The 22,188-nt window shown below is 58.3% G+C and overlaps 7 protein-coding genes across 7 annotated transcripts; 3 read left to right on the top strand and 4 right to left on the bottom strand.

Annotated features, from left to right (window-relative positions):
- Positions 1-78: 78 nt before the first annotated feature.
- Positions 79-2,663, top strand: UV8b_04007 (uncharacterized protein; the record flags this gene model as incomplete). The annotated part of the gene is made up of 7 exons (XM_043141505.1): positions 79-566; positions 631-691; positions 769-1,281; positions 1,361-1,752; positions 1,839-2,050; positions 2,121-2,587; positions 2,646-2,663. 7 exons carry the CDS (start codon positions 79-81, stop codon positions 2,661-2,663), a joined length of 2,151 nt encoding a protein of 716 aa, XP_042997439.1.
- A 421-nt stretch (positions 2,664-3,084) lies between these two features.
- UV8b_04006 (uncharacterized protein) lies at positions 3,085-6,049 on the bottom strand (the record flags this gene model as incomplete). The annotated part of the gene is made up of 2 exons (XM_043141504.1): positions 3,085-3,231; positions 3,365-6,049. 2 exons carry the CDS (start codon positions 6,047-6,049, stop codon positions 3,085-3,087), a joined length of 2,832 nt encoding a protein of 943 aa, XP_042997438.1.
- Positions 6,050-7,157: 1,108 nt separating this feature from the next.
- UV8b_04005 (uncharacterized protein) lies at positions 7,158-8,456 on the bottom strand (the record flags this gene model as incomplete). Its single annotated transcript, XM_043141503.1, has 3 exons — positions 7,158-7,817; positions 7,953-8,034; positions 8,149-8,456. 3 exons carry the CDS (start codon positions 8,454-8,456, stop codon positions 7,158-7,160), a joined length of 1,050 nt encoding a protein of 349 aa, XP_042997437.1.
- Positions 8,457-9,583: 1,127 nt separating this feature from the next.
- Positions 9,584-10,984, bottom strand: UV8b_04004 (uncharacterized protein; the record flags this gene model as incomplete). Its single annotated transcript, XM_043141502.1, has 2 exons — positions 9,584-10,331; positions 10,419-10,984. The coding sequence occupies 2 exons, from the start codon at positions 10,982-10,984 to the stop codon at positions 9,584-9,586; spliced, it is 1,314 nt and encodes a 437-aa protein (XP_042997436.1).
- Positions 10,985-17,828: 6,844 nt separating this feature from the next.
- Positions 17,829-18,444, top strand: UV8b_04003 (uncharacterized protein; the record flags this gene model as incomplete). Its single annotated transcript, XM_043141501.1, has 2 exons — positions 17,829-17,927; positions 18,061-18,444. The coding sequence occupies 2 exons, from the start codon at positions 17,829-17,831 to the stop codon at positions 18,442-18,444; spliced, it is 483 nt and encodes a 160-aa protein (XP_042997435.1).
- Positions 18,445-18,930: 486 nt separating this feature from the next.
- UV8b_04002 (uncharacterized protein) lies at positions 18,931-19,518 on the top strand (the record flags this gene model as incomplete). Its single annotated transcript, XM_043141500.1, has 3 exons — positions 18,931-18,981; positions 19,178-19,305; positions 19,377-19,518. 3 exons carry the CDS (start codon positions 18,931-18,933, stop codon positions 19,516-19,518), a joined length of 321 nt encoding a protein of 106 aa, XP_042997434.1.
- A 452-nt stretch (positions 19,519-19,970) lies between these two features.
- UV8b_04001 (uncharacterized protein) lies at positions 19,971-20,896 on the bottom strand (the record flags this gene model as incomplete). Its single annotated transcript, XM_043141499.1, has 2 exons — positions 19,971-20,373; positions 20,475-20,896. The coding sequence occupies 2 exons, from the start codon at positions 20,894-20,896 to the stop codon at positions 19,971-19,973; spliced, it is 825 nt and encodes a 274-aa protein (XP_042997433.1).
- Positions 20,897-22,188: the final 1,292 nt, after the last annotated feature.

The raw sequence follows: 22,188 nt of genomic DNA, 5'->3' as shown, positions 1-22,188 counted from the left end.
CCCCGCCGGTCCTTGCAGCCCAGCTGGCGAATGATCCGAGTCTTCCCCCTTGCATGACGTCGGTCCAACCTGCTCAAGATGGCGGAAAAAGAAGCTACTGTCTTCATCCTGGACCTGGGTGCCCCCATGGCTGAGAAGCACTCTGGTCGCGAGGAGTCAAACTTGGACTGGTGCATGCGTTATGTGTGGGACAAGCTCACTGACATTGTGGCCGCCAACCGCAAGACCTTGTGTGTTGGCGTCGTCGCCCTAAGGACTGATGAGACGCACAACCGTTTGCAGGAGGATGATGGATACGAGAACATTTCAGTTATCCAGGAGCTGAGCAACTTGACCATGTCAGGGTTGAGAGCTCTCCAAGCGTCCGTCAAGCCGAGCACGACAAGGCATGGCGATGCCATCTCGGCCATCGTGGTGGCAGTCGACATGATTGACACCTATACCAGGAAGCTCAAATGGATTCGCAAGATTGTGCTGGTGACGGATGGCCAAGGCGAATTGGATGCTGACGACCTCGCCGACATTGCAAATAAGATGAATGCTTCGGGCATTCAACTGACGATTCTGTGAGTATTCGAACAACAAGGAACACACGGCGCAAAGCTGGAGCCTCGCTGATTATACTCCCAGTGGCGTGGATTTCGACGATGCTGAATATGGATTCAAAGAAGAGGACAAGCCATCAATCAAGGTGATGAATACGCCTCGCGTCGCGTCCATGGGGGGGCCCATTACCTAACAAATCCATTTTCTTTTTTCAACACATAGGCCGAGAACGAGAAGACGCTCAAAGCTTTAGCCGACGCATGCAATGACGGCATCTTTGCCACCATGGCCGAAGCCATCCATGAGTTGGACACACCTCGAGTGAGGTCTGTTAAGCCGTACAAGACATACGATGGAGCCCTCACCTTGGGGGATCCGGACAAATACCCCACGGCAATGAGCATCAACGTGGAGCGGTACTTCAAAACTCACTTGGCCAGGCCATTGGCAGCAAGCACCGTGGTTGTCAAGTCGGAGCAGGCCTCGCAGTCAACACACACCTTGGAGGTTGATCCTATGGACGGCGTGGAATTCGCAGCTGTGAAGCAGGCTAGAACGTACAAGGTCAATGATCCCGATGCGCCTGGTGGTAAGCGCGATGTCGAGTTTGAAGCACTTGCCAAGGGGTACGAGTATGGTCGCACAGCTGTTCACATCAGCGAGTCGGAACACAACATCACCAAGCTGGAGACGACCAAGAGCTTTTCCATTCTGGGGTTCATCTTGTGGAGTAAGGTGCGACGACGTTTTTTCTTGCCTGGAAAAGTCGAGAGGAAGCGAAAGATGGAGTTCTCTGCGCTGACAGGCATGTTAGTACGAACACTTTTTAAACATGGGCGAAGTCTGCATCACCCATGCCAGAAGAAACGACACCCAGTCTGAACTGGCACTCTCATCGCTGGTCTGGGCTCTTCTGGAGCTTGAATCATATGCTGTTGCTCGCATCGTGACCAAGGACGGCAAAGACCCCCTGTTGGTGTTGCTGGTGCCGCACATTGAGCCCGAGTTCGAGTGCCTGTACGACATACCTCTGCCGTTTGCCGAGGATGTACGCACCTATCAGTTTCCGCCGTTGGACAAGGTCATCACCGTTAGCGGCCAGACGTTGACGGAGCATCGGTTATTACCTTCCGATGAGCTCAGTGAGGCAATGGGCGAGTATGTCGACGCCATGGACCTGTCTGCATACGAAGTCGACGAAAATGGGTACGCATTCAGCCTTGATGAAGAAAAAAGGTGTCACTGGCTGAAGAACCAAAAAAAAGAAAAAAAGCTAAATTGAATACGAGCAGAGATCCAGCCGAGTATGCACCCATCGATGAGTTATTCAATCCAGCTATCCATCGCATAAACTTTGCCGTCAAGACGCGAGCCGTCCACCCTGATAAGCCCATTCCCGAAACTCCCGCCGCCTTGCTAAGGTTCGCGTCGCCACCCGAAGATCTGACGGAAAAGGTTCAATTAAAAGTCGACAGACTGATTGAACTGGCTGACGTGAAGAAAGGCAAGTACCTCCGACCGAACAGTGAACTTATCCCCCTGCTGACCTTTCCCCCCCCCCTTCCCCGTTGCAGTACCACCCAGGGCCAAGGGTCGACGAAATCGCGAACCCGTCAAACCAATATCCGGCCTGGATGTTGACGCCCTACTCGGTCACGACACCAACAAGGGCAAGATATCCGAGACCAATGCCATTCCAGGCTTCAAACAGGTCTTGGGCACGGCCAACGACATGCACGAGATTGAAGACGCATCAAAGCAGATGGCGGCGGTCGTACGATCGCTCATCACAAACAGCTTCGGCGACAGCAAATACAGCCAAGCGGCCGAATGCCTGGGCGTCATGAGAAACGAGCTGATCGACATGGATGAACCGGGCTTGTATAACGCATTCGTGCGCGATTTGAAGAAGAGCCTGCTCTCGGGCGCGCTCGGTGGCGACAGGAGGGATTTCTGGTTCAAGATGCGCTGGTCACGGCTGGGCCTGGTGGACCAGAAGCAGTCTGAAATGTCGAATGTTACGCAGGACGAAGCAGAAGAGGTGAGAGCCGACACGGGCCGCCATCAAACGTGCTGCTGGTAACTAACGACGATTTTAGTTTTACAAGTCGAGATAGCGGCGTGTAGCGGTCACCAATGGGCGAATGACTACGATGCTGGCCGGCAGTCTTTTCTTCGTCTCTTTTCTTTCCGTTTCTTTTCCCCATCCGGCGTGATATCCATGCAGTTGATGCAAGTGCGTGCCCCTTGGTGGTCCTGTAACAGCAAATTTACTGCAACCTGGTCTCTCGTTCATAGCTGCAAACCGCCGTACACTTGTGCCCACACCTCATCATCTTGGACAGTGAATGAAACCCGGCTCTCTTTTCTTGCACCAATCCGACCCTTTTCTTAAACGAGCTAATTTCTCCGTAACGTGCGCATGCCTCCATACCGCCAGCCAAAGGCCGTGCCAGAGCCCCCAAACGCCAAATCGCCACTTTTATGACGAAGCCAAAACAAGAACCGCCGAGCCATCCTCCACAAAGACAATCCCAATCACTTCTTGATCCCGCGCGCGCTGATTTCCCCCTTTTCTCCTATATTGAGGAGTTTCCGACAGTCTGGACAGTACCACTTGGTTGTTCGAGCGGGGATGTCCTCGAGGCCTACACATTCGAGGTGGAACCATTCCTGCTTGCAGTTCTGCGGTGCGCAAACACAAGACCTGATTAGCTTTGTTTCGAAATGTCACGGCGGGAAAGAATCAAACACGATGCCTCTTTTTTTTTCTTTTTTTCTTTTTTTGTGGATCAGAACTAGGGTTCCGTGAACTTACGTCGACGTTGTCGCACTGGATCATGGTGCCGAAACTGACTCTGTTGCATAGACAGTACCGCGGCTCGTCTGGGTCGATGGGGTTCCCTTCGTCGTCCACGTCCTCCATCTCCGTCTCCGGCCCCTGACCCGGGCCTAGGCCCTGGCCCTGGCCCTGGCCCTTTTCCTTCTTTGCCGCGCGGGCCTTCTTCTTGGGCGCGGCCTTGCGCTTGCCCACGGCACTGCTCCCGCCGCTGTTGGTGGTGCTAACAACGCCAGGGGCGGGACGCTTTGCCCGTTTCGCGGCCAGCTTGACCTCGGGCGCCGGCGTGGTCCGGGCTGTGCTTGCGCGGCGAGGCCGGTCGGCCGCCAGGCACGGCGGCTCCTGGCTCATCGCTTTCCCTCTCGAGCCTGGGCGACGGCCCGTCGCTGCTGCTGCTGCTGCTGCTGCGGCGGCGGCGGCGGCGGCGGCGGCGTCGGGGGCATGGTCCAGGCGCGGGGTCTGCCCTCTGGATTGCGGCCGCGGGGGGACGAGGGCGGTGGGCGGCGACGGGTGGTGCGTCCGCTTCGCGGCTTCGCCTCTGGTTTCGCGTTTGGCGGCGTCCCGGGGGGGTGGCGCGACGGTCGTGATGGACTTTCTGCGGTCGGTTCTGGGCAGCGGCACGGGGGTCTCGGCAGGCGGCTTGACGGGCACGGCGGTGGTGGTGATGACGGTGGAGGCCGGGGCGTCGGCGCCGTTGGCGTTTGCCGGGTTGGGCGTCGGGGACAGGGCAGCTCGAGCGGAGGGTTGCGGGGGGTAGGGCAAGGGGACGGGGGTTTTCGGCTGCGTCGCGATGGCGATGGCGGCGGCGGCGCTGCTGGCGGGCGTGGCGGGGCCCTGCGGAAGGACGCCGTGACTGGTGCTGTTGGCGGCCGTCTTGGCCGCGCTGCTGCTGGTGTGGGTGTGGGTGTGGGTGTTGGTGTTGGTGTTGGTGTTGGTGTTGGTGGTGGTACTGGTGGTGGTGTTGGTGATGGTGATGATGGCCGACGAGTCCGCCGCTAACCCGTTGCTCGGGCCCATGCCAGGGTGATGAGGCGGCCGGACCGGAGTCTCCGTCTTGCTGCGTTTCGGCAGAGGCTGCGACGGCGTCGCTGTGCCGGACTCGTGTGCGTGCTCGTCTTCCCCGTCCCCGTCCCCGTTTCTCTTCCTCTTGAGGGGAGGCCGGGGGTCGCTTGTCCTCGGCTTTGCCGGCGACTGGGCTTCCTCCCTGGGCAGCAGCTCCTTGGCCTCGCTGGCCTCCTTGCAGCCGCCCTCGGGCTTGCCCTTGCCGTTGTGCATGAACAGCTGGGCGGCGCGGACCATGATCCTCGCGGATTCCTCGGCCTCCTCTGCAGCTTGCTTGGCCAGGGCCTCCCGCTTGAGCCTCTTCTTGGCCGGTTGGTTCGGCTTGACGCCCCTGCTGCTGGCGGCGGGGGTTTCGTCGGCCCCCGCGGCTCCGGCAGCTTCGGCGTCGGCGCCCACCGCCCCGGGCGGCGGGAGGTGCTGGGCGCCCGGGTCGCTGTCGACGACGGGCGCGTCCGGCGCCCCGGGGTCAAAGTCGGCGCCCTGGTCCTCGGCCTTCTTCCTGGCCTGCCTGTACTCTTCGGGGCCCCTGCCCAGGGCCTTGAGCTCGCGGGCGACCATGGTGTCGCTGGGCGTCCAGGTGGCGTTCTTCTTCATCCGCTTGCGCAGCTTGGCCAACTCGTAATTGGTGAGCTGCAGCCAGGGGGCGTCGGCGCTGCCGATGACGGCGTCTTCGGGGGGCGGGTTGCGCAGGGCGGCGGCGTTGGCGGCGGCGGCGGCGGCCATGGCGGCGGACGAGTACGTCGCCGGACGGCCCGCGCGCCCACCCAGCTTGTGCACCCTGCCGGAGGAGAGGAGCTTGATGCGCGGCGCGGCGGGCGTCCTCCTCCGCCCGGAGGGGGGGCCACACGCGTCGGCGTCGCCGCCGCTGCCGGAGGAGGAGGAGGAGGAGGAGGAGGCCGACGACGACGACGACGAGCTCACGTCGCTGTCGTCGCTGGCCGTGTCGTACTCGATCTCGTAGGGCGCGAGGACCTCCCCGGGGACGGTGACCTTGGGGACGCGGTGGCGGCGGATCCTGCGCGGCGCTGCGGCGGCGGCCTCCCCCGCGGGCGGCTTGGCGCGCACGGCCTGCGGCGACCTGGCGGCGGCGGCGGCGGCGGGGCTCCGGGCTTCCTCGGCGGCGGCCGGGTACCCGGCCATCATGTCGCGCAGCTTGGCCAGCAGCACCTTGGCCTTGGCGTGGTGGCGGCCGACGTTGTCGCACATGCGGCGGGCCTCGTCGCGCGCCGCCGCGCGGGAGCGCATCGCCCGGCCCAGCTGCTCCGAGATGTCGGCGCGCAGGCGCACCGGCGAAGGGCGCTCCTCGGCCGCCAGGCTGGGCAGCCGGCCCCACGCGGCGGTCAGCTCGTCGGCCCGCAGCGACGCCTGCGTGTACGCCTCGTCCAGCTTGCCGATCAGCGTCAGGGACCGCAGCACGTCCGACGGCAGGTACTCGGTGAAGTCGAGAAAGTCCGTCACCGCGGTCTGCGCGTCAGGGTCGGCGCGCGGCGCGGCGGCCTTGCCGGGCGGTGCTGCGCCGCCGCCGCCGCCGCCGCCGCCGTCGTCGTCCGCGAGGCTGGCCAGGGCGAGGTCGGCGGCGGAGACGGAGACGGAGACGGCCATCGGGCAGCGCGGCGGGCTCGTTTCTTGCCGGTGTGGCCGGTGTGGCCGGTGTGGCCGGGGGGGGGGGGGGGGGGGGGGAACCGCGGGTTGCGGTGAGAGATGGGCGAGACGGTGAGCGAAACTCGGGGGGTTGTGCCGTCCTGGGCTTGGGGTCGTGGTGCGCGGCGTGGGAGCGGGCTCGTTCGGCACGAAGGTGAGAGCTCGTTCGGCACGAAGGTGAGAGGTTGAGTTGGATGGCTTTGTTTACCAAGGCTGGCCCGACCCCCAGCCCCGTCTGCACTGTGCGGGGAAAGCGCGCACCGTGTTGGGTGCAGTACGTAAGCGAGGCGATGGGCCTGCCGCAGCGCAGCCTTGCTCCTGAGCAGCAAGCAGTAAGCAAACATCGAAACAAACTGACCCTCACGCCACCGCCGTGCCCGAGCAAAGCCAGCACCCGCCATCTTTGGCAGACCATGCAACGCGCGCCCGGAACGCCAGCAGCGCGAGCTCTGAAACGTCGACCGGAACCAGAACCGACTTGGCGCTCGAGGTCGGGGCAAGCAGCAGCAACAACATAGGGCGGTTGGTGACTGGCCCCGTTGGCTTTCCGTTCAGTACACCCTGATGCACGATCCCGATGCCTGGTCTTCTACGTCGGCCGCACGTGTCCAGCCAGGAAGGAGATCAAGCGCGTGCCCCGGTATAGGACGGGATCGCGAGTCGGCCCGGCCCGGCCCGAGCTTGTCGTTGCTTCGGCGTGCGTGCGGTGGACCGTTGGACGCCCGGGATGGGATGCTGCTCTGTGAATACCTAGCTGTGGCGTGTGCAGCTGCCAAGCAGAAATGGAGTGACGCCGTATTCAATCGCACGGGCGCCAGGTGAAGCCTTGGTCGGTGGGCGACAGCGTTTTGCGTCCAGTCTACTGCTACATGATATAATACGCATTTCCCGAGCCCGCTCGCATCACTAGACCCAAACATCCAACCCTGCGTTTCCCACTCTTTGACTTCCATGGCAGCAGCAAGAAACAGCGGTAGCCCGCCCCTTTCCTCAAGTTCAATCTCCACACCCTCTTCCGCGCAAAGAAAGCCATTCGCAGGCATCGATTTTTTTGGTCGCCTCCCTTCCGTTACTCGCGACCGACGAACCCCAACCCAAGACCTGCCAAAACGGCAGCCGTAGCCCAAACAGCGGCGTATGCAGCCGCACCGGTCGCCTCGATGCCGTACATTCTCCTCGTGCAGGCAAGATACGTGCCGACGCCGCTCAACGCCGCAGCCGCAGCGGTCCGCCGAATGACAACCTTCTCCTTGGCGGTGTACCCCCAAAAGTTCCACCACACAGTCTGGCCGAGCGTCGCATTGACCGGGTCGAACTCGTCGATCTGGGCGTCTTCCTTGGCCCTGCCGGTAGCAGCAAACGGCGGGAAGACGAACGTGCTGGCTGCGAAGCCCAAGAGGAGCATGGCGGGGAGAGCATCGGCGTACGAAGCCGAATAGGCTGGCTCGAGGGTAGGTATGCCGTTGAAGTAAGCGACCAGGGTGCGTGGCAGGAGGAAGCGAAGCGAAAGAACAAGCGTGACCGTGTAGATGCCCGTCGAGAGGAGGCTCGTCAGCAGCAGCATGGGGAGGTCGACAAGGTCGCGGTTCCAGCTCCGCAGAGATGGTTCGTCGGCCGTCGAGAGCGGTAAAACTAGATGAAAAGGCACCGTGACGGAGAGCACATCGACGACTGCCGCGGAGAGCGCAGCCCAAGGGTTGAGACCGTAGAATTGCATCATCAAGTAGTACTGCGCCAGAGAAAAACAACCAAAAAAAAAAAAAAAAAAAAGAAGAAGAAGAGTAGCAAAAAATCAGCATCCCAACCCGTGAGGAGGAGCAGAAAGCAACGCAAAGGTTCTGCGGAATGGCGTCACACAACATACCGTAGGTCCATTAGCCAACATCTTCAAAGACCCAGCCTCCACGCTATCCAACTTGCCAAACCAAGCCAAGCCTAGCTCCAAGCTGAGAAGAGAGGAAAAACGAGCAAGGTCAGCAAAATCGCTTCGGAAAAGGGTAAAGTGATGGAAAACGGGGGCGCGCGCAACAAGGCGAGGGGGGGGGGGGGGGTTTGCTCACATCCTCCACCCGGCTAGGATAGCTGCCTCACCCCATGTGTCGGGAGTGCGTGTCAGGGAATCGAGCTGGCTCCTCGACACCTGCGGAATGATCAAGCCTCCCAGCGTTGACAGGGCAAGGCTCAGCGCCACTGTCAGCGGAAACGCCAACAGGCGAGGAAGCTTGCTGCCCGCGTCGACCGCCTTGGAGGATCGCTCGTCCGTCTCGGCCGCCGCAACAGCTCGAACGTCGGCCGCCTCGTCCTCCAACTTGATGTTGCTGGTCGGCGCTGCGTCGTGCGACCTGGCGTTTCGCAAGGTCGGGGCCATGGTGGTTATCGGGCGGCAGGTTCCTTGCTTTTTTCTTTGGAATAGCGCTTCTCGTCATCCGCCGGCGTGGATCTTCTCTGCTTGCAATTCGGACTACCCAGAGCTTCAGGCCCGTGAAAGTCGCGTCTGATTCGTGGGTAAGGAGCGTTTAAAAAAGTTGGGCGTCTGATTTCTGCGCATCGTTATGACGAAGCGTGAAAAAGGGTGTGGGGCCTTTGGCCTGCAGCAGCGAAGGTGGGATTTGGCGCCAGAACATCAGTCATGTCACGAGTCTGGTGGTAAAGGAGCAAACATCAAATGCCAGTCATTCATTGGCCAAGGACAGCCCGTGCAGTGCATGTCTTTTTTTTTTTTTTTTTTTTTTTTTTTTTTTTTTCCCAATCAATCATTGTCTGGTATGTCGAGTCATCTGCTTTCTGTTCCCTGCAACAGAACTAGGATCAAGGAGACCTGGGCCGAAATAAGAAGCAAGGAGTAAACTGTAAAACCATTTACCTGTTCCCACTTGTGTAAAATTCGTCTCGGAAACTTGAATTTCTTCACACCAGCAGAGTCCGTTCATGATCTCGAGTTGGTCTTGCCAACGGACACCAATGAATGCAAATCCTCTTGCCTCCTCTCCAACAACGGACCCCGTGCCGTCGTCCTTTTTACGAAACGCATAAACTCTTGCCGGCAGACTTCCGTCCATCTATCCATTGGATTCACGGTCCCCACGGGGATAGAGAGAGAAAAAAAAAAAAAAAAAAAAAAGGAGGAGGGGGGGGGGGGGGGGCACGGCAAGGCATCGTATCAAGATTTTGTCATCGTTTGGTATTTTTAGTACTTCTTCGGGCGTACGCTCGACGCTGTCGGAATCCTCACTTTAACCTCGCAAAGATGCAATCTCTTCTGCAAAACAGCCATACAGCGGCCCCAAAAGGCCCGGGTTTGCAAAAGGGCCCTCCGCTCTTCGGTGCTGAGGAATCTGCGGAGCTGAACCACCTCATAACGGCGTTGGACTGATCAATGATACATATATGAGACACCAGGTCATTTCCCTTCAAGCACTGGATCCGACTCGACAGCCTCCCTCGCCACCGAGTATTTCCATCCAGAACCAGCATGGCCGTTGCTTGCATGGCGACTTATTCCTCCATGCGGCCGAAAACGCCGTCGTCATCTTCGTCGCTTCGAGCTCGAGATTGCATGTCGAAGTCGTCATCGCTCTCTTCCATCTTCACGTCTTCGCCGCCACGTCGAGACTCGCCTCTGGTGAAGCTCTCTGGTTGACGTTGGGGAAAACTGTTGATGAAGCCGGCGCTTGAAAAGGAAGTGGCCTGGTCGAGGTACTGGGCAGGGACTGGCGGTACCGGTGGCACATCCGAAGGCACCGTCAGCGTGCTGCTGTGAGAAGCATTGTTGCTGTTGAAACTGCAGCTGAGAAGCTCAACCGCCGCTGCCAGGTCGCGGTCCTCTTCCCCAGTCCTGTTGGCCCCGGATGATGGAGGTCGACGATCGTGGCTGGGCTGCCGAAAGTGACCGTACGCGAACCCGGCGGGCATGCTTCCCGACCCGGCTGAGCGATAGGTCCTGGAGAAGCCGAGGCCATTTCCGTCTCGACACACGAGTCTGTTGAAGCCCGCCTCTTCCAACATCGGGGGAGGGGTGGTATCAGCCGAGCTCGGGTGCTCCGCTTGTTCCGAGTAGCCAGAGGCAGCAGGCGATGGCGAATCAGGCTCGCTGGCAGAGTCCTTGGTGGATTCTGGAGGGGTTGCAGAGTCCTCCTTGCCGTTCATAGCGACAAGAACCGAGGCGGCTTCGAGAAGCTGTACTTGCTGATGCTTCGAAATGAGCAACTTTGAAGTGAGGGACCACTCTGGGGTATGCTCCCACCTGTTTCGGGCGGGATTAGCTCGCGCGCCGAAAAAACGCCTGGCGTGCAATGCAACAAAGACGACCAGCGCGGCTCTCGACACTTACAAATGTTTGGTCAAGCAACTGCTATGCTTGTAACTTTTCCCGCACTTGTCGCAGCGAACCTCGACGCGATTGCTCCTCTTTGAATCCTTCAAAGGAGACTGGCCATCACTGGACCGCCTTGTACGGTCACCCTGCAAGTTGGCAGCCTCGTCCGCCGACACGTCGTTGGCGTCATCGTCGATGGCGCTGTCTTGTGACTCTTGCTTGCCTTCGGGCACAGTCTTGTGCGTCGGCAAGCTCGCTGGAGGCGAGGGCAGACTGCCGACCAGGGACGATCGGGCCAGCGCAGCCTTGGAGGTGCTGGTTCGGCGGCCACCGTTGGCAATAGGGATAGCAGCAGTCTGCTCACCGCTGACAACGGCCGCGGACAAGACAGCCAAGCTAGGGCCAGGCGTGGTGACGGATTTGCGGCGGGTGACCCGATGGTTTGCGTTGAGGGAAGAGGGTAGCAGCAGTGTATGCGAGTTGTTTCGAGCGTGAGATTGTCGGCCGGGAATCGCGGACGTCAATGGGTTCGACAAGCATGGACGCTGCAGCGTCAATGGCCTTGAAGTTGACTGTTGCATTTCCTGGTGGTGGAAGGGAGAAGCTGGTCAGCACACGCCGAGTCTCGCAAGAGCGGAATCAAGTCTGCAAAGGGGTCCTCAATACGATTGGTGGTCATACTTTTTGAGGAAGCCGTTGCCGGGGACTTTGAAGAGCTCCGAGTGTTGCGAGACGACAGACGCCGGACCGTCACAGGAATGTGAAAGGTCACAAGGAGATTAATGTCCTTGCTACAGCACCGCTTATTCTACCAAAATCTCGAAAGGGAAGCGAGAAAAATCCAGTGTAGGGATATTCAAGAAAAGAAAAAAGGTTCTCAGGTTCTTGCCCAATGCATAAAGGACAAGAAAGAATATTTTGGATGGGTTCACGGGAAGGTCGTGGGAAGAGGGGTGGGGAGGGGGAGGGGGGGGGGTGTGCGCGAGTTGTGTTGTGTATGGCACTGGCACTGTATGCGAGTGCTTTGTCTGGCTGTGTGGATGGGTGGGCATGAGGGAGAGGAGGGAGAGGGGGTGCGACAGCAGAAAGGGGGTGCCGCGTACAACCGTTCCGGACCTGGAGTTATTTTGACTAGTCGAATCGACGGCGCCCCAGCTCATGCGATTATCCGGATGGCAGGGGAGTCGGAAGACGCGACTTGCTCGAGGTCGAGGTCGAGGTCAAGGTCGAGGTCGAGATGTGAGAGGAAATGGATGGCTCCGGTGCTGAAATTCAAGCACCGGCAGAGGGGCATGGGCATTGTTGGCAGCATAATTGACATTGACCCGTCAACATGTCAACATGTCAACATGAGCGCTGCTGGGTATTTTTGCCTGAAAGTGTCTTTGCGAGCGCCTGGTCATCAGGCAGCGTCCGTGTTTCGGTCTGGTCTCGACAACAAAGCCAGGTTGAAGTACTCCGAGTCCGTACTCCGTACTCCCGTACAGTCCGCCGTAACGAATCCGTAATTAGAAGCGAAACCTGCTGCGGCCCTGCGCGCGCGGGGCGGCCGTGAGCGATGGTCAATGTCAATGCAATGGCACGGAGTACGGGACGGGACCTTGTTCGGTCGACAAGATTACGGATTGCAGTTCCCAGCCCTTGGGTCAGGCTGGTACGGCTGGTACCTTCCCCTTCCCATCTTTACGGAAGTCTGGTACTTTTAGATCAGTCAACTGTGGCCCGCCCCACCGATGTCGGCATCGGCGCTGGGCCTCTTCCAGCAGCTTCCAGCAGCTTCCAGCTCGTTGGATCTTGCCGTGCTACGGAGTACTATATTATTATGTATGAGACTTTCTGCGGCCAATCGGGGGTGGGGTCAGACTCGGCGCATCATTGGCTGTCTGGGCTGGGCCACCCACCGCCCACTACCCACCAGCGGACCCCCCTACCCCCGACCCCCTACCCCCTACCCCTGGCTGATGGTTTGGTGGACAAACTTACGGGACAAATTGGTGGATGGGATTGGTGGTGGCCAAGTTTCTGCTGGCCAGACTGCGCAGCAAGCCAGAGACGATTGACAAGTTCAGGCCAACACGAGTACGGAGGGAGTAGGGGGAGGGTAATTATTTAGTGGTGCGTTCTGCGGACAAGCAGCCTGGAAAGCTGCATGCATGTGGCGGCCAGGGCGTGACGTGACGTTGACAACGGCGGATGAAGACCAGTAAAGTACGGAGTACGCTGCAACGACGCTGTCGACTCCAGGACGCAGCGTGTGCTGCCGCATTTTGCTCAGGAGACCGGTGCATGGGGCCTTCGGTCCTTCGGTTCCGTTTTGGCCGTTTTGGTTGGCATCATGCATCCCACGGGTCAATTGCCAACGGAGAAGGAAAAGAACAGGCCTGGCAGCTGGGGGTTTGATGCAAAAGGTCAACAACGATCAATCCTTCCAGGGAGACGGGGCGCCCCGACCGTATAGATTGATGGCACTGGCACTGGCACTGGTACCAGTCATCCATCAGCCAGGCGTCAGTCGGTACGGAAACGTTCCAATGGGTGCAGGCTGAGCTTGGTCGGTCGGGTTCTGGACATGCCCATGACGGGGAAAACAAGACGGTAATCCCGTCATGGTTATGCTGGCTGGGGCAAACAACGGGGCCTGATTCCTGATTCCTGATTCCACAGCTGACCGGCCCTGGAGGCATTAAATTAACGTGCTACCAGCGGCCTGTGTCCCACTGCGCGGCAGTCTGCACCAGACTTGTACCAGCTCACATGACTGAATGGCAGGTGCCAAAACTGCTACGCTGGAGAACGTGACCTGTGCTAGCGTGGACTTGCTGACGATTATCACGACAGATGATTCGCTGGGCGGACTGGGTGGGGTGGGGGCAGGCGTTGCTTGATCATCATCATCCATCGCCCCAAACCAAACCACTTGCTTGTACGGACACGACACGACAGAGCGCGCCAAGTTCAAGCCTTATCCGTTGCGGCCTCTGCGCGTGGGCCCCCCCTCCCTTCTCCCCCGCCCGCCCGCTTGTGTGTTGCTCTCCCGTCTTCCAACTGAAAAGGTCGAGCCCGCTTGCTAGCTACCTTAGGTCGACGTCGGGACCATGGGAGCATTGTGGGACCTGGGCCGCCGCGAGGCCGCAGACAACAATGGGCATACGGTGCGGATACGGAGCACACTCGGGACGGGAGTAGGTACCTTTAGGAGGTACCCAAGGTATGCAGTGTACCTACCCTAGTGCAATGCATATCTGGCCTCTCTCCTGGGCAACGCTGCTAGTGTCTGCATTTGGCCATTTTCCTCCCCAAGATTCAAGAATACGAGTCGCACAGGCAGCAAGCATCAGCTGCGGTTTTTCGGGCCCCAAACCCTAATCTGCAATACCGTCAATCGCAAAGTGGACATTGATGGCATGGCAGTGGGCACAACCTCGCCCTCGCCCTCGCCCGCTGCCACCTTGCCATGCCTGCCGTTGTCAAGTACAAGAAGAACGGGCGCCAAAGTGGGTGCAGCTGAGTGGTAGAGTGTACGGCCTGGTCACTGATTTGCTAGCTCGCGAACCCGGCAAATTTCGTCGACATTACACACAAAAGGGGGGCGTGATGCCACAAAGCCATTGTCGTTGGGCACGGTGGACTCTTGCTCGGCGTGCAAAGGATGCCCATGTCAATAGCTTCTTCTTGGGACCCAGTGAGGGGTCCGGTCGCAAACAACCAGGCATTAGTGAAGCAGCACCAAGCAAAAGCGGGGTAGGGCAGCGGCAGCGGCAGCGGGGGAAAGGGAGACAAGAGGTTGACAGTCAAGTCTGGACTTGGACTAGAAACCATCAATGTCCACATCAATAGCAGGGGTGGGACATGGGCCTGGGGCCTGCTTTTGAAGGGCAAGTAACAACTGCTGGATGGAATAGAATTCGGCGTGGGTTTCCCTTGGCAGGCTGATTCTCAACGGCGGATGGATACAAATTGATTGGGCGGCAAGTACCTACCTAGGTACCTAGGTACCTCTCTGCACCCAGTGCCGAGATGTGTTGAATCGGCGTCCAGTTGGCTTCCAGTTGGCTTCCAGTTGGCTTCCAGTTGGCAAGGCGGAAGTGGAAGTGACATATGGTGCTAGCTTTCATGTTGCGTGCCAAAGCACCAGACAACACGGCAGTGCAAACGACCCCCAGCGGCTGGGTTGTTATGTCAGTATCTGCCATGGTTTTGGCCGAATTAGGAGCACGACCATGTGCCGTTGGGCAAGGCCGGGGCTATGTACCTAGGTACATGACAAAGACCACAAAGACCACCGCACGAAGTCCAAAGTCCAGGCGGAACTGGAACTGGCTGGCAAGTCGCATGCGGCTACGCGCGGGCTGGCCCTTGGCTGGCTGGTGGTACCTGGACGAGCAGAGCAGCGCAGGACTGCCCCGCCCAAAAGGAAGGGGAAACAACAAAAAAAAAAAAAAAAAAAAAAAAAAAAGGAAGAAAAAATAAAAGAAAAGAAACGAAAAGAAAAGAAAAGAAAAGAAAAGAAAAGAAAAGAAAAGAAAAGAAAAGAAAAGAAAAGAAAAGAAAAGAAAAGAACGCACCGGTGCAACGCAAACTTTCGGAGATTTAGCGTGTGCCTTAGACGGCAACTGGTCCAGGACGACTCCAGAAGAACCAGGTGGCAGGCAGGCAGGCAGGCAGCAATGCTCGCGCGCCCTCCTTGGCGATAATTCTCTCGGGTACCTTTTCGTCCTTCTCCCCCCCCCCCCCCCCCTTCTTTGCCCCCCGGCTAGTGGCCAGGTAAGCTAAGCCGTAGGTAAAGTCCAGTCACCAGGTACATACAAGAATAGAAACCATAAAAAAGACCAGTCTGGAAAGAATTTGAAGGGAACGAAAATGCCACCCCCTCCCCCCCCCATTCCAAACCGAGCAAGGAAAAGTTGCCAAGGTACGGACGGGCGTTGCACTGGACAAGAGGCACGCGCCACCCGTGACGGCAGAAAGTGCGCAAACCGAGCTGGCCGCCCACGGCAAATAAATAAAAATTGAAATTAAAATGCAAATGAAATTAAAACTGAACGATATTCAAGTAAAATTAAATGGAATTACATGGAATTCATGGAATTCATGGAATTCATGGAATTCATGGAATTCATGGAATTCATGGAATTCATGGAATAACCGAAACCAAGGCAGCGTCACTCACCTCTGTTCCTGCCGTTTGGGGGATTCTCGCGAAAACGGAGCTTTCTGGCCGCGCAAGGCTGGGATAACAAACTGTCTGGGATTTGCTTTTACATGCATGAAATCCGTGTACCGGGGCTGAGCTGATAGCGAAGCACCATTGTGGGGCGGGGGAGTGCACGTAGTCGGTGGCTAGGATCCGGTGGTCGTTCCCATTTTTGGCTTTTCCCTCCCTCGAGAATGGACTGACGAGGGGACCAAAGCAGAAGAAAGAAAAAAAAAAAAAAAAAAAAAAGGGTAAGCTAAAGGGTATACCCAGTCGTGTCATGCCCCCTCGGGAGGGGAATCGGAAGGGAGGCAAGGCCGGTTTTTCTTCAGCCCGTCCCTCCCCTCCCCAGTAGTGGAGGAGGATATGGCAGAGTTCGGACAGCCATGGGGCAAAGATTGAAGTCTAGTCCGTAGTCAAATTCAATTACTGCTTCCATGTTTGCTTTCCGGTGGTCAAGGCTTCTGTTTCAGATGCATGCCTGCCTGCCTGGTTGCTTCCGCGACAGGTCTGACAGGCCGTCAGTGGTCACCATCATGCCACCAGTGCTTCTTTGCGGGCGCAACGTGTTGGTGCGTCTTTTTTCTTTTTCTGTTCCTTTCTTGTTCCTTTTGTATTTAGCACATCCCCCCCCCCCCCCCCCGGTGTGGCTGCTTATCCAACGTGGACGTGCTTCATGGCTACCGTGACCATGGCCTTTAAAGAACCCAGACCAGACCAGACCATACCAGCACAGCCCCTTGGAACTTGCAAGCCCGCAAGGGCAAAGATCAATCCGACAAGCCAGGACTAATAAGATGAACACGACAGCCAGCACTAAGATGAACCCGACAGCCAGGACTTGAGAGAAATATCCCTCGAAGTCCCACGTCCCACAGCAACAGCTCTCGTCAGCAACGACCACCTTCCCACCTGCCATAGCCTCAACCATCGCAGCATTGTCGTAATGGCCATCCATCGCCCGCTCGGCCACCTCCCCGTGTCCAGATCTGGGTTTTACTCGGCCTGCGTCCAAATCGCGTCCAACCCCTCCCCCAGCTCGGCCAAGGCAAGCGCTAGGTCAAGCCCGTTTTCCCTTTTTCTTCGCCCGTTTGTTTCCGTTTCCGACCACCGCCCGATGCAATGCCGTGGGCTGCTCATCCCATCCCATCCTCGCTTATGTTTGCTTATCGTGGGTTTAATAAACCTACCTACTTGGCATCCATGTCCGCGGCGGTGATGCCCACTATGGAATCCACAGTGGATTATCCCCCCCTTGGCATCTGCGTTCCACGAGTTATCGGCCATCTCGATCCCAAGCATTATGGCCCATTATGGCCGAGAGGATGGGAATAAACTGGTGAAGAATCCACGTGCCCCTTGCGAACACGTCAATTACTGGCAAGGAGCATGGGATACCCGGTCCAGTGGTGTACAGTGGTGTACAGTGGCGTGTATGGATTGGTACTGTCGTTCCGTTTTCGTTCTTCAACATTCAAATGTTTCCGGGAATGCCGTGCCCATTCGCGGCCACTGCTGCCGCCTTGGAACTGCCACCGCAACGCAACAATGTACCGAACTGGCCCTGGTGATGGGCGGTGATGGGCGGTAATGGGGTCTCGATGCTATCCAGCAAGGTGCCGTCGTGCTTGACCGACTGCCGAGCGTGCCCGTTGCTTGGCATGACGAGACTGGGAGCGATTCAAGATGCCGCGCCAACTAGGCAACGACTGGCCGCTTCCGCTGCACCACCCGGATCATGTCAACGACAGCCGCCAGTTCAATAACAGCTAGTTCGCACGAAGTAGATGCTCAGCGGTAGGCGCCCCCAGTGACGTTGTGCTTGGATGTGCCGCAGATGTAAACCGACACAGACTTGAGCGCGAACCCGCATTCCAGAGCGTTTGCTAGGGCAAAACAAGGTCGACAGAAACCATGCTCAATGTCTAGTACCACCAGCATAAAGACCGGCGCTCCATCTGCCTGGGGTTGCAATGGCAAAACAAAGGCTTGAATATCGACTGACGTCAGTCAAACCAAACTTTGCGCCGCACCACTCGTCAGACGCGCTGCCATCGACGTAAACAGACAGCATTCGGCCTAAGCCCGTTGCGCGCAAGTCGTTCCCATCACTTGACGGACTTGCCCGTCCACCCTGCGCATCGAATCGATGCTCGCATCCGAAATCACAATCCCCCCCTTTGCATTTCATTGCCCGCTCCAAATCCGCCGCAGGAAACCCCCAAGCAGCCATGCCCTCGGACCGTCAGCCAGCCGTCCACAAAGTCAGTCGCGGCGGCGCAGGCAACTTCTATCCCGTGGACAAGGCAGACGAGACAGCAGCCGAAAAGGTACAGACCCTGCCCGCCCACCCTTCCTTCCTCCGCCGTCTCATTAATTCTTGCCCTCGTACTTTTTTTATTTTTTTTTATTTTATTTTCGTATTCCCCATGACGGACTTGCTGAGACCGGGACCGGACGCAGGATATTCGGCGACAAGACCCCGTCGTCACTGCTGCCGCCGCGTGTCGCGCGCAGTCGCCGCCCAATGTCCGCACCGGTCGCGGAGGAGCAGGCAACTTTGTCGACCAGTCCCAGCGTCCCGACGCCGCGGAGGAGGAGCGCCTGTCGAGACAGGTCGCCGCGGCTGTGAGTTCGGGTCTCGGCAGGAATCCCCAGCGGATGATGGGTGGTCGCGGCGGGGCGGGCAACTGGACGGGTGAGAAGCAGCAGGCGTCTGCAGAGCAGAGCCAAGGAGAGGAGAGCAAGACGGAGCAGTTGGAGCGGAGAGTCCTCGAGGCCGTGGAGAAGGGGCTGACGGTTCCGGGCAGAGTCCATCATGCGAGGGATAAAGACGTCAACAGGTAGAGGTGGATGTAGATGGATGCAGCTGTGCCTCGCAGCTGCCGGGGCAGCTTGATGCTCGAAACGACATTTCTTTCTTGTTTTGCTGGGTTTTCACGTAGAGCGTGGTTGTCAAGTCGGTATCGAAGTACATGGTGGCTCTTGCAATAGAAACGGTCTGTGGCCGCCCGACGATAACACCATGGATGGAGCGGGTGCAATTGTTCGGTTTGACGCTGTCGGCTGGCATCTACGGATAGCACGACACACGGATGAATGTTTCGATTGCCATCACAAAGCCGCAGGCCTAAATTCCGCGCAGGATTGAGCGGTAAACCGAGCAGATTCCACATCCGCCTGCAGGGACGAAGGCGAGGGACCGTTTCTCTCCGGCCCGGAGCGGATCAACCTGCGCTGCCGGACCCCATCCGACCGCAAAACTTCCAGCCTTCCTCATCCATCATCCACCTTGCGACCGCATCACCCGCTTCTCGGCCCAACGAGTCCAACATGTCCTCCATCTTTGCCATTGGCGCCGGCGCAGCCGTCGCTGCCTTCCTGGTATGTCTTTTGACCCTCACAATCCGCCATCAGTACACTTTTCTTGTCACGCCCATGCGACGACTTGGACATGGAAACAACCTCCCCCACACAACATCCCCCCCCCCCCCCCCCCCCCCAAAACCGCCAAAAAAAAAAAAAAACAAAAAAAGGCAGAACAAATGCCAAGACTGGAGCACAGGCTAACAAGATGCAGGGCCGAGCAGGTCTCGTTGCGTGGCGTCGCTCCCGCGGCGGCGTAGGAGCCATGGGCAAAGCATTCTACAAGGGAGGCTTCGAGCCCAAGATGACCAAGAAGGAGGCCTCGCTTATCCTGTCCCTCAAGTACGACCCGTCCGCCCCGTTCTTTTCCCAGTCTGGGGGCCGCCGGAAATTTCCTGCTGACGGAAAGGTAGTGAGCGAGCTCTCACCAAGGACAAGGTTCGAAAGGCCCACCGAACCATCATGTTACTGAACCATCCCGATCGGGGCGGCAGTCCGTACCTGGCGACCAAGGTCAACGAGGCAAAGGAGTTTCTCGATAAGCAGGCGAATTGAGACCAAAGGCAGCCCCACCCCCCCATTTTGTTTTTCTCAACATTCCGCTATAGAGCGAAGGTCGCTCTGCACGTAACCAGCCCGAGATGCTGGGCGAGCCGTCTTCGTCTGTCCTGCGTGACTGAAACACCGCCACGCGCCGCCATTGTTTCTTTTGCAAGATTGATCATGGACGGACCAGCACAACTTGTACACTACAGTCTACTGTTCACATAGCGATGGCGTTTTCACAGGGATGGATTTTGCGGGAACGAGGTAAAGTCAGCACACGGCATCATTTCGCTAGAGAGAGAAAAGAGAAATCACAAAAGAGAGAAAGACGAAAGCAACCAGGTTAAATTGGTGTACGATAGCTAGGACTCATTCAACTTCAGGCACGCCGCATGTGCCTAACCTCCCTTCTCAAAGCGGAAAAATCATAATGATAAAAAAAAGCAATAAAACCCCTGAGCTCACAATTCCGACGTGTCCATTGTTGACAACTGGGGTATTCGCTGGGTTCCGCCCTCTGGCATGGGGCCTTCCACGGCCATGGCGATCAGGGCGCGTAGAGTAAAGACGGCATCGTTCCCCGCGTTGTGCAACCAGCTGCACCTAACGCACAGATCTTGCAGGACTCTTTCCAGGTTGCGCGGCCGGTCGCCGTCAGCCCACGCCTGATGCAGGGCTTGCGTGTCGACGGTACCCAGCACTCCAGGCAGCCCCTCTGCGCTGAGCCCGATCCGGTCCAGGCACGATATATCGGCCGTCAGTCCGTGGCCGGCCAGAATCACGTCTTGCTTGCCGTCAGCATAGGATGACAGTATGACGCGCAGCGCGTCCACCAGGTCAGCCGCGGGGACAATCACGCTGGCTCTACGGAGCACCACCTGTCAGTACTCCGTGCAGACGAGGGGCCACGCCGCTGCCCGACGACACGGGGGCGTTGGCGGCGGCAAGGAAACACAATGACAAACCCAAACTGAAACTGGTCCGGGCAGCCCTGGACGTATCGGCGGTTGACGTGCCCGGCGAACTCGCGAACCCTCAGGTGATGGGCTTCGATGAAGCGCCACCAACACAGGCCGGCCGGCCCAGGGTCCACGCCGTCAATCTTGTGCGTGTTCAAAACGGCGATTCCGACCTCTGTGGGAAAGCCGGGCTGGTCCTCGTGGGCTTCGAGGTCGATGCTGACGAAGGTGGTGTGATGCCGGTGACGCCCTGGACGAGGCGCCGCTCCTGCGGCAGGCAGCCCGAGCCGCAGCTGCACGTCTCTGAGCTTGTCCCTCCGAGCGTCTCGCGCGGATGCGGCGAGTTCGGCGCGCGTGGCGCGCAGGGTCATGGGCCGCGTGGAACGGTGGGAGGGCTGGCCGTCGGCGTTCCGACCGTCTGGTTCCATTTGGTGGCGCGACCTGGTCTCAAGGGGGAAGCACGTTGGTTGCGCCCGGCGTAGGCGTGGCCTTTGGATGTGTTTCGGGGCGGAGAGGTCACGAGAAGTCGTGCGCAGAGTCATTCCTTGAGCCCACGGGGTGCGAATCCGCCTGGGGGTCGGGCTGGGCAGACCGAGTGGCCAGAAGGTACGTACCATTCGTGCCTTCTGGAAGGGTCTTTTTTTTTTTTTTTTTTTTTTTTTTCCCCTTCCTCCTCTACCCTTTCACAATGTGTTTTAGCATGAGGGCTGGGCATTGTAATTTACTAGCTATGAATTTGAGAGGGACGTGACATGAATCTGAGAGGGACATGACATGGCTGGCACACATGATGGCTTCACATGTGTCGGGGTTGGAAGTGGGGACCCAGCCAGCTGGGGGAAGTTGACGTCGGTGGTTCCTTTTGAAGTCACCTGACGTCAATTCCTGGTGGCGCCCCAGTCTGCTACGAGAGCCGTGTTTTTGGCCCGCGAGCAGTAAACAGTGAGCAGTGAGCAGTGAGCAGTGAGCAGTGAGCAGTGAGCAGTGAGCAGTGAGACTTGTGAGCAGCCGTGCAAAGATCTTGGGCGATGTTGCGAGCGGGTCACCTGAGACTCATGAAAGACTTCAAGACGGGCGGAGATTGACGCCATCCTACATGCGGATAGATTGCCAGCCCACTCCTGTGCCTTGTCTCACTGGCCATGGCGGAGAGCCGGAGACTCGAGAGCGTCTGGTCAATGCCAGCTGCAGCGTAATGCGTGTGGTGGATTCCGGGGTACATGGCACACCATCCTCATCCGGCTTGCGCTTTTCCCATGTTTCAACATAACATTGACTGACGGGGGCAGAGAAAAGCAGGGCGTGCTGGTCCGGAGTCCGGACTGCGTACTTCCGTACCCGGCGAGGCGAGTAACCAGAGTGCTCCGTTCATGTAATCAGATTCATTCCGTGTGGAGTGTTGAGCGTTGAGCTGGAGCTGTTAATGGTGGCCCGCAGAGTTGCTCAGGTGACGCGCGCCAAAAGCCCACACCACATACATACCTCCTACCTAACCTACCTACCTACCTACCTAGGTACATACCTGCCGAGCTGTAGATGCCCCACAGCCCACGTACTGTACTGTACGTACGTAGCCACTCCGCGTTCCGTCTGGTCAGTACTCCGTACTGTCTGGTATGCCGGAAGCGCGTGCAGCCCCTCTGCTCTCCTTCCCCCCCTCAGCTGGGCTGAGAGCAGGGCACGTTCCTCTGGCCCCCCTGGCCCGCTGCTCGAACTCTGC

Source organism: Ustilaginoidea virens, chromosome 3 (genome assembly GCF_000687475.1).
Source record: "Ustilaginoidea virens chromosome 3, complete sequence".
Lineage (NCBI taxonomy): Eukaryota > Fungi > Ascomycota > Sordariomycetes > Hypocreales > Clavicipitaceae > Ustilaginoidea > Ustilaginoidea virens.
This window is presented reverse-complemented; position numbering and strand designations above follow the sequence as displayed.